General features: G+C 40.4%; 1 protein-coding gene across 3 annotated transcripts in view; it reads left to right on the top strand.

The window, feature by feature from the left end:
• The first annotated feature begins 762 nt into the window (after nt 1–762).
• The window catches only part of LOC106514751 (transmembrane O-mannosyltransferase targeting cadherins 2), a 43008-nt gene continuing 33133 nt past the window's right edge, over nt 763–10637 (top strand). For all 3 annotated transcript variants that reach the window (XR_001309917.1, XM_014004165.1, XM_014004164.1), the window contains exon 1: nt 763–1214. Coding sequence is in view for 2 of the 3 variants with exons in the window: in XM_014004165.1 (XP_013859619.1) it covers nt 1132–1214 (83 nt within the window). In the remaining variant the exon portion in view is untranslated. The remainder of the gene's footprint in view (nt 1215–10637) is intronic.

Below are 10637 nucleotides of genomic sequence, written 5' to 3'. Positions count from 1 at the left end.
CAATATTTTTAAAATCAGGATAAGAATGTGATAATGTGAGGCCTGTAGCAGGATGCTCGGGCTTCTCTGGATTTAATTGAAATTGATTGTGAGGATAAATAGTGCCTGTTGCTATCATAAATTAATATCTACTGTAGGTAACTTGTTGATTGACATATTTATCCTCTTTATACTTAGTATCACCCCAATTACTTAGCTACATTTTTCTGTGGGAGGAGCTGAGACTGATCCCCAACACATAATCTGAGCACAAGTGATAGAACAAAGTCTTTGTTTAAAAAAAAAAAAAAAAACAATTATTATTTTAAAGTAAGTTGGTCGGTCTGTTAGCAAAATGACTCATGAACCCCCTGGATGGATTTTAAAGAAACATTCAGGAAGTAGGCTAATTGGATGTACCTTTATAACTGATTAACTTTTGTGCCCAGGTTAGCCAACACAAAAAAATATTCAGTTTAACAGATTTTGAGCTAAATATTAGTATTTATAACTTGTGAGAGAGTTTAAACTACCCAGGTTCGAATTTGACCCAGCCAGTATTTGTTTTGTTCTCAACCAAGCAGTTTAACAATTTACAGACTGGTTTTGTGCCACCTGGGTTTTTCAACCCTATTCCTTTACAATTCATAAACATTTTGTGTAAACATCCTATTATAATAATAATAATAATAATAATAATAATAATAATAATAATAATAAAAAAATTTGGATATGGGCGGGGTAAACTGTTACCATGGCAGCCGTAAATGATTCTCAGCCCATGAGAAGTGTAGAAAACCACAGCTCTGTACTTCACATCTTTCTCCTAGAGGAGAGTCAGTGCGCATGCGCAGAGCTGCTGAAAAGCCACAGTGAGAAACCACGGCCGTGAGATGCGCGCGCTGAGGACGCCGCAGCACAGCAATGCCTCCAGCCTCGCCTCCCCTCCAGCAGCTCTGACCGGTCTCCCACCGCAATGGGTTAGAGGGGGACATGGAGGCAAACTTTGACACGCCGACACCGCTGGGAACGGCCGGAGAGCTGAGCTGCCGCGCGCACAACAACAACAACAACAGAGAGAATTGAGAGCGATTAAAGAAAGGAACCTCTTTCGTTTTCTGCCTGTTTCCTCTGCTGCTTTGGCTTTGAGAGATGATCACGGAGCTGCTGTGCACCGCCGTGGCTGTGGGTCTCTATCTGAACACGCTGGACGCAGATTTCTGCTACGATGACAGGTAGGTCCCCCCCTTCACTCCCAACCCTCCTCAGCTGCTGCCAGCATCCCAGTCATCCTCCTTTTTTAGCACAGAAATGTTTCCCCCTTTTCCCTCACACGTGCTTCTGTCAATAAAATGTCAAACAGAGGTAGCCTACAAAGAGATGTGAATCATTTTGTAAATGTACTGTTTATCTGCTCTTAAGTCCGATATTTTTTGTCTATAGTTCTAAGGAATCCCCACAGAGATTTAGAGATCATTCCCTGCAGTTCAAAGCAGAAGTGAGTTTCAACATATGAACTCTGACTTTCCATCTGCTTCACAGGAAGTGATGCTCTTTGTGTTGATGATGCATTCATGTTCTAACAATGCCTCAGACCCTGGGGAACACAGCTCATTTAAATCAGGAGGTAAACAGCTGCCAAAACATTTCAATATTTTCTTGCTTTAGGGCGTAAAAGTGGGAAAATATAATTAAAATATTTATCACAATATCATCACTTCTTTATTTTTCCAGTCATCTATTTTATCTATAAAATGCAACCCCCCCTGTCAGCTCTATTCACATTTGTCAAAAATGATTCAGTTCACCGTCTAAGCATAGATCAAATCAGACAATCTGAGACAGCAGATTACTAAAACAGTTTTTAAAAGCCAGAAAGGTTGTGAACAGTGGATTCAAACTGTTCTGTATCTCTATAAAGAATACAGAAGCACATAATTTAGTGTTGGATTTAAGGGGTGAGTTTAGTAATCTGAAACACTCATTCAAAGCTGGAGGTTCTTCAATGACTTAAAAGGCAGAACATGAGGATAGAAGGGTTTTAGTATGTCAAAACTGATTTGTCTTCCAAAAATAAAAGGTTCCGTCAAAGGGGGTGAAATGTTGTAGATGTGTGTACCGGTATTTACATGAACTGACAGTGAACCTCTCTATTGTCTTTCACCCCTCTGTCGGAGGAAGTTCTCTGGTTAGCTTCTGTAGACACCCCTTAAAGGTCAAGCTTACATTTGAAATCCAACGGTGACCCCGCTGAGGCAGTGTGAAGCTGACGAGCAAAGAGGATAAGTGATGGTTTTAGGGAGCACTGTACACTGTCTCTAGTTACACCCCACCTCAGCAAGTATTCCAGTAAAATGCCCAGAGGTTGCGCATCCATCAGCATCATCGGTACGTCTTGGCCAAGGTTGTCAAAAAAAAAAAAAGCCAGTTGGTGACAGATTACCTGGGGGCGAAGCCCTGCCCGATTTAGACGGCACCCAAGCTTTAGTCGAAAGTTCAGAATCCGCCAACGCTGAGTATCTATCAAAGTCACCATGGTAATTTACACTCTAGGGGACAGACACCACTGTTCTGGTCCAGTGCTCTCAGATGAAGGAGGCTGAATAGCAATCAAAGGTCGGACCTGCCGTGGTYGTTTATCAAACAGTGTCCTCTCTTTGGGTCAAGAGTGGCGTGCTCCCTGTCCCTTCCCTCGGGGCTTTGAGGAGAGTTATGAGCAAAAGGTTAACACAAGAGACAGATTGAAGTGGGAAAGAGTTCAACTAATCATTCCTCTCTGGAGTTGTCTAAAACGAATGACTGGATTGTGGACCAACTTGTTTTTCTACATGTTCGTCCTCTTACAGTAAGATAGAAGCTATCTTATCTGACCTTTCACCGCCGTAATTAAATTCTTTTTTTGCGTGTCATGAGCCTCCCAGACAAGAGCAGATAAATCTTTAAGCAGGCGGTTGAAGTTGTGGGGATGCTCTGGCTGCCTTCTGCTTATTCAATCATGTCAAGTGTTTTTCCTGGGCACTGCTGTGGGCTTGGCCAAGCGCCCCCGTTGGCCAGCCGTAATCCCAATGAAAAGCCTCTGCGTGTGAAATGACTACGTTTTACGGGAGCTGGGAGACGACTTGGGCCAAGCCGTTTTTTTGATCCGAGAGAAGAAATCAAGACACGGTCTGCTGGTTTATGGCTGRGCTTTTATTGGGTTTAGCCACATCTGTAGGCWGACTTTCCCCYCCTTTAAATCCATTATTCACAGCACTGGTGTATTTGGTTGATTGTTTGCTTTCAAGTTTGTGGTTTATTGGAAAGTCTGTGACCTTTAAACCCTCCTTTGAATACCCTTAAGTGAGGCTTTTGACAGGTTAACAAATGAGGCTCTCAGTGACATCTTGGTGCCATTGGTTTTTTTATGATCACCTTTTGGCTAATGAACATAGTCGATAAGTGGGTCCCACAATTTGGAAAACAAAGAAAAGCACGAAAAGGAGATGAAATGCATGCATCCCATAAGTGGCTTTCAGTATGCACAGTTGTGACTCTAGAAACATCTGTGACCCCCACTGACATCACAGCCGCAGTCACTGCTCAACTCAGAAACACATTATGGCTCCCTGGGGGATTTAATAAAAATATCTTCTTCTCTTTGTCTCAGGCGAGCAAAACTATTTCATGTCTGGGTTTGGACCGCTTTGATGATGATTAGATTTCACTTACTGCCGTATGAGGTCCCCATTTTAATCACCGAAAACTAAGTATTAAAACAATGTAATGCGGCACACGCAAAACCCAGACATGTCAAGAGTGGTGAGAGAAATGGCAGAAACCTAAGGGATCACACTGTTGGCTGGTTGCAACATCTGTTCCCCCTTTTTCCGCTTTCTGTTTGAGGTTGACCAATAAATGCATCAAAGAGGTAACAAGAGGTGCCCTTTCATTGTAGTTCAAACCACAGGGCTTTCACTTGGAGTTTTAATGTATTTCCGTTTTGCTTGGTAATTGTGCACACATTGCTTAATACCCAGAAATATCAACAAATGTAAAGATCATCGCTGTGTATTGGAGCAAAAACACAGTGAAATCTGAGAAAACCTTACTTGGCTTGCCTCCTATATAACTTTCAGTAGACTCACAAACAATATGTGGCAGCTTTATGAATCCTGTATGCTTAGTTAGGAGGATGGACTTTTTCAGAAATGCTCCCAGCCAACAGCTGTGAAGATAAGAGCAGCAATAAATTTGACTGCTTTGAAGCATGCAGGAAGTTTCTGTTTTTTTGCTATTGACCACTAATTTGCTTGGTCTCATTTGCAACTCCCAATTAAACTCAAATGTTACAACTTTTGAATGTCAAACTTGTTTTGTCGATTCCTTTCCTTGTTTTCGTTTTATGACAGCATTTAAGCGCTAGTTAGGCAGTTTAGGGCAAATCACATTTCCAAGTGTTACCATTATAACTATTTTGAGTGTCTACTGTGACCATAATTTGAAGTCACAAGGGGTAAAAGTAAAAAAACAAACAAACCCTGTTTAGAAGCCAATGCAAACTAGATATGGCAATTTTGGCAATTGTAAAATTTTTGTTGAATGTAGTGAAATATGTTAAAAATCAAAAAAGTTTTAGGGACAGTTTTACCACTTTTTCCTGCTATCACAAAAAGAACTATAAACCCTAACACATATATTGTCAGACATCAGAGTTTCTGAGTTTCATGTCAGAAAAATCACCTGGGTCACCCTTTAAAGTCAAATTTTGTTTCAAAAGGTCAGAGATTACTAACCAACACTGATGTCAACATCCAAAATGGCTGTTTTTCACTTGTAAAGGTGTAATAGCTGCAGGAACAATCTTTTTATCTTATCTTTTTGTCCCTTTGCATTCACACACACGTGTCTCATCCTTTAGTGAACATGTTACTATAGTGTTTGAATGTAGAGAAATACATTGTTATTGCCTTGTATTGCAGAGAGTTAGCCTGGTCCCTGAGCACAGCTATTAGCAAAACCTAATGGTTGACTAAGTTGCAACTCAAACACTGTAAAGTTGGGTTTGATGTTGTTCCCAGAACTGAATTCAGAGGGACACAGCATGAATGATACAAACAAGGGGTATAATGAGATCCCCCTTTGATGAGAAAAGAGAAATGACCCATTAAAACATCCAAGAATTGAGGACTAAAAAGTAACAAAATTGCGGAATTTAAATACATTCCACCTCAGCTTATCTTCAGAACATATGTTTAAAATTGTACCAATGCCTTTCATCCATTTCCCCATTCCTTTTACCCCCGTTTTACCTGTCTTCTGTGGAATTTGAAACAGTTTTGGCAATCAGCAGGTTACGCTCTGGACTGATTGAAAGTTTATCACAAGGCGAGACACTACAGTTCAAAAGTTTACATTTGCTCATTGTTCCTCATAATTTAGAGACCAGTAAAGKTTGATGCAGTTGTGCTAAAAAAGATAAAATTCCAACAAAAAAATTATAGATGTCACCTCCAAATCTGATTTTCCGATAACAGCTTGTGTCATAATCTTTCTGAGTTGGCGCCCCGTGTGCTCACTGATCACTTTCATCCTACTGTAGTAAACTCTGCCAGGACTCCCACTGCCTCYAGTGGAACAATTATCTAAAACACGTGCCTCAGTTGTGTCGAGGCTGTTYGACTTCCACTGTATGAACGGCACAGATAAATATTGAAGGGAAAAAAGTAGGTTAATGAAAATTCCTTGGAAAAAGAAAAGTTTTTTTTGGGGAGGGGGGGATAATTATGTTCACAGTAAAATTGAGGTAAAGCAGCAAGTTAGGAGGATTCTAAGCGCTCTCGGCATTATAGTTTGCCTGAAGGCAGCATTTAAGCGAGCTGTGTGGTTTAATGAGAAAACTGTTGATGAAACGTAACTCGAGAATGTTTCGAACCAAGAAGCTTTTTACCAGATTAGTGTAAATAAAAAGACTGTGTGTCTTTGAGGGGAAAGACGGAGACTTGATGAAAAGTGTGGTTTGGTGGTGAAAAAAAAGCTGCTCTGGTGATGTGTCATCCTTCATATGGTCTATCCCGCTGCAGTTAAGCATTAACATATGTTTTCACTGAAGTGCTGCTATTGATGTCTTGTTTTTGCCTTTCAAGCTTCTTTACATTTGGGGCGGTGGGCTTAACTACCAGTGAAACAAAAAAAAAAAGACGCAAATAAATAGGCTTATCTTGATTAGCAGCAGATTTGGCCAGTCTAAAAACTTCATGTTTAACTCAATGACATTGTTATTGTTTCCTTTTTTWAAGAAATTACAATTACTTCATACAGAAAATGAAGAATTAGAATTTCTGCCAAATAAAAAGTAAAATATGAAAACAGCTTTGTCTGATGTAAGGTGGGGTTACCTTCCAAAGCAATAGTCCCATGGCAAAAGAATCCAAGTGTATGCCATGCTTGCTTGGGTTCTAACTAGTCTAAAAACATTGGGCTAATTTATTTTTACTTTTTCCCTCTTTATCTCGTTGGATCTCATTGTCACATGGAGTTTGCTGTAGCTGCTGGTAACCTTTGGCTGGCCCTTGTGCTCTGCAGGCCACAGTCGCCGTGCCTGGCTGCCAAAACACAGCCACCAAACCTCAGTCCCATCACCCTCCCTGTATACACACCATATGTGTATCTAAACAGTCCCATCCGCAGACAAGACTCACAAGTTTTCCAGCAATCTCTAATATTCACATTCCATAGATTTGCCATGTAGATTTCGAAGGACGAAACTCCAAACTGCAGTTTAAAGCAGTTCGTGGTCTCTCACAGTTTCTATTCTGGACAGCTGAGTTCAGGAGCATCGGGTAGACTTTTTACCACATTGCAGTCAAAGTGACATTGAAAGCAAAATGTGTTTTGTGCTGTTGGATTACAATTAGAAGCTGACACTTACTTTCTGTGCTTAAACAAAGAAGTGGTCTCTAAAGCGGCTTATCGCAGTTGTGGCGTAATACAAAACCAAACACAAGCTGAGGATTACACTAATCTACAGAGTTGGCTTTTTTTCTTCTTTTTTTGTAATCAATAACCATTGAGTATCAATTTTCAGTGACTGCAGAGGTTTTTATTTTCTTTAGCTGAGAACAGCTGTCAGAACAGAAACTCAAACGTGTCACACTCGACAAAGCTCTCATGTTTCACGACTCGACATCAGTTGTGACTTTGAAAAGGGAGTTCTGACATTGAGCAGCAGTTCCCCTGAATGTGAAAGAGATCAGTTTTCTGAACGTGGAAGTGTTTTTCCTACACGCTGACCACTGACAGGCTTTCCCTAAAGAGGGTGAAGCTGTCAGTGGTTGGGCGTTTGAATGGTCAGGTTGATGGAGTTGTCTCAATCTTCAGGCTTGTGGTTGTTACGATACGTGAGGAGGGTTTTCTCTGTGCTTTTGGTTGTGGTCGCAGGYTTTAGTAGGTGCGAAAGGAGAAAATCTGACATGAGTTGCATTGTGTTTTCTTGGTTACAACGAAKTCAGAAGAATTAAATGAGACCAGCTGCAACTGCTGAGGCATAGACCGATTGCCATCCAAAGGGTGAATCTATTTTCTGGACRCAAGGCATCTCAGCAATCTGTGGCTTTATAGAGAAGAATCTGAATGACATCTAGGACTAACCACAACATCTGTTTTGCAGCTTATTTAAGCCGGAGATGGCTCTAAGAAGAAAATAATTCCTATTTGTGGGATTTATTGAAGAACCAAAGTGAAATGAAAGGGGTTGGAGTCAACTTGCTGYTGTTACACCTTTAAATCACCAAGTGAGGGAGTCACAGGGTTGAAGCCCTCATTTTGTGTAGGGGAAAATTGGTATTATTGATCAGGGGTGGGACACAGTGGTGGTCTAGTATTTAGATTATAGGAGTATGCCAGAGCAGCCAAACAAACTCACTCCGTCAAAGGGTTGAAGGAACATTCAAATTTCAAACAGAACATGCAAATTCCATCAGAAAGGCCTGAGGCAAGATTCAAATCAGGCTTTCTGACTGCTAAACATCACATTCTTCTAAAAATAAGGCTTATCATTGTGTCTTATTAAGAGATTTGAAAAATAACCACTCTGGCAAAACTTTTTTTTGGATACTCTTCATTTTGGAACGAATAAAGCCTAAACAAAGTTATATTTTAAGTTAAAGAAGTAACTTTTCCACCAACCGCATCATGTAATAAATGTTTTCAGACATGCCGGTTATATAGCCGGGGGAGGGGGTAAAAATCTTTTTTGATATTCAAGCTGTGCTGAAGCTCCCATTCATCTCAGCATGGGATTATAATTCCGAGTGCCAAACGCCTCACAAAACCTACAGAGATTCATTAGCTTGGCAACTTTGGCACTGAACCCTAGCTAAGCTCCGCAGAAACGCTTTCAATCTTTAGGCTTGGCTACCTCTGCTTGTAAAATATTCTAATATGCATAAAGAATACTGGGTCAGTACAGGGCCAACGGCATAGTACCTCATGTGTACGGTGTGGGGGTGAAATAATTTTGTGATTTTCACCTCATAAAAACCTGAGAGAGGGGGAATGGGAAAGCTGGTGTGTGAGGCGTGTGGGATTTAAGATTCTGGGGGATCCCATAACAGCTCTGCTACCTTTTATTTAAAAGGTACATTTCTAGTGTTTGTTCCAGAGATGAAGTGGCAACGATTTAGTCTTGTGGCTTAAGTGCACTCATTTTTTGTCCATGTTCTGTTCACGTCTTTTGGATTGACCCATCCACTTGTTGAGCTCATCAGAACTGCTCTCTGTTTACTGTTTCTCAACTATATGAGACTAAAACTGTAAACCMTGTTAAAAYGCTGTTTCTATGCAGAAAATACCTTGTAGAGCTCAGCCATAGCAATGAGATGAGGAACTTCATGTTCAATCAAAGTTAAGCAGGAAACGTTAATTACAAATGGGCCTTTGAGGRCCATCAYAACGCTCAGTGTGGYCCTCTGTGAAAATTTAAGTTGCARTGTCCACTTTTACCACAAARACAAATGCCAAGTCACGCACTTTTGGATCAATTGGAAAGAAGTCTGTGTATTTAAAATTATTTAAGTTAATAATCCCTATTTCTTTTTCTACTGGAGGCGCTCTTCTTTAAGCTCTGCTCAATAATCTGCTCACCCACRGAACAAAAGGAAACTGAGCTCTCRGTGCWGGTACATTGAGCCTGCTGAAAATAMTGTATAATAAAATTGTTCTTTTAGTAAATGTGGCAATTCTGACAGCGAACTCAATCTGCGTTTAAAAATAGCTCTTATTGAGACGAAMCTGTCTCTTTAATCCATGTGTCTTGCTTCACAGAGTCACTTTGCTATTCATGGACCAGCGGCCATCAGAAAAGTGGTTTCGTAATGAGCTTTGACTGGAAGTTGTTTTGTGCTAGATTTAGCATAAAATCTACAAAACATTTTTCAACTCATTTGCAGTTGTTTTTCTTGTTTAATTAAGGGAGTATCACTCTTCAGTTCAGGCTTGAATTGCTTTATGACTATAGTATAAAAGATTGTGCCCTGTCTCCAACACATCTAGTGTTAAAGGAACTCAGTCATTCTGTTCTCCCGTGAACGAAGGAACAATTCAAAGGAGCTGTGCTGCTGTAGATTCCCGTTTCTGATATTTAAGGCAGTCAATTTAGAGGTCGCTTCAGACTTTGACTGTGCCAGCTGATCCCCAACACTGTGAATTTCATCAAAAGATAGTGATTTACACAGATACACAGCCCCTAAGGTTGGCTCGTTACTGTGATGCCACATGCAGTCAATCCATTACTGAGGCGGCTGGTAAATTAACATTATCAGCAGAGGAAACACAATGTCACATCCTTGTTATAGACAAAACAGACTTGTCTAAAGTCAAATKACCTCTTTTCTGTTCTCTTCAAAACAACAAAAAGAGTTGCCATGCTGATGTTTTCTCTTCTTTAGTTAGATTCTAAATGTAATGTTTGTGATTTACTGAAGCAGTTTAGTTGTAAATGAACACCACCTGTAGATAGCCTCACGCCTTAATTTGCTTTTCCAGTATTTGCCAAATTTAGCTCAGACAATCTCGAGACAAAGCTTAACGATCCTCATACACTAGGCCTCTGCTTCTGACAAGTCTGTCGCACTCGTCGTAAGCCCAGACCCCGTCAGAACTGATCACGTCTCTGCAGTGCGTTGATCTGTCAAAAATGGTCCGTTGGAGGTCCCACGGCCTTGACGTGTCATCTGAAGAAAGACGACCAGCCTCAGCAGAGATGTGTACTCGCTGATTGCCCGTCCAGCCCTATAATGAAACGGCGAAATGGAAAGATAAATGTTGACAGTTTGAGAAATTCACCTATTTGCTTTCTTGCCAAGCCAGAGATTAGAAGTGCCATTCCTGCGACGGTTTTATAAGAAATATGAAGGTGCCTCATTTCACTGGCTAGCTTGACTTRGTGTCCGTTAACAGGGGCCATTTAGTAGTCTGCTCAGAAAGTTAAAAAAAATGGTAAGAAATTCTGAAATTTTTATACCTCAAAATATTTACAAWTTTTTCAGCCATGTGTTTCCAGTCTGTATCGTAAGCTAAATCATTAAATTACACTTGAAACTAAATTTCACATCAGTCACTTTTAGCATTTAAATTTCTTTTTTAACTGCACCATTATTTATGTATGCACTGGGGAAAACAAG

Source organism: Austrofundulus limnaeus, unplaced genomic scaffold (assembly GCF_001266775.1).
Source record: "Austrofundulus limnaeus strain Quisiro unplaced genomic scaffold, Austrofundulus_limnaeus-1.0 Scaffold22, whole genome shotgun sequence".
Lineage (NCBI taxonomy): Eukaryota > Metazoa > Chordata > Actinopteri > Cyprinodontiformes > Rivulidae > Austrofundulus > Austrofundulus limnaeus.
This window is presented reverse-complemented; position numbering and strand designations above follow the sequence as displayed.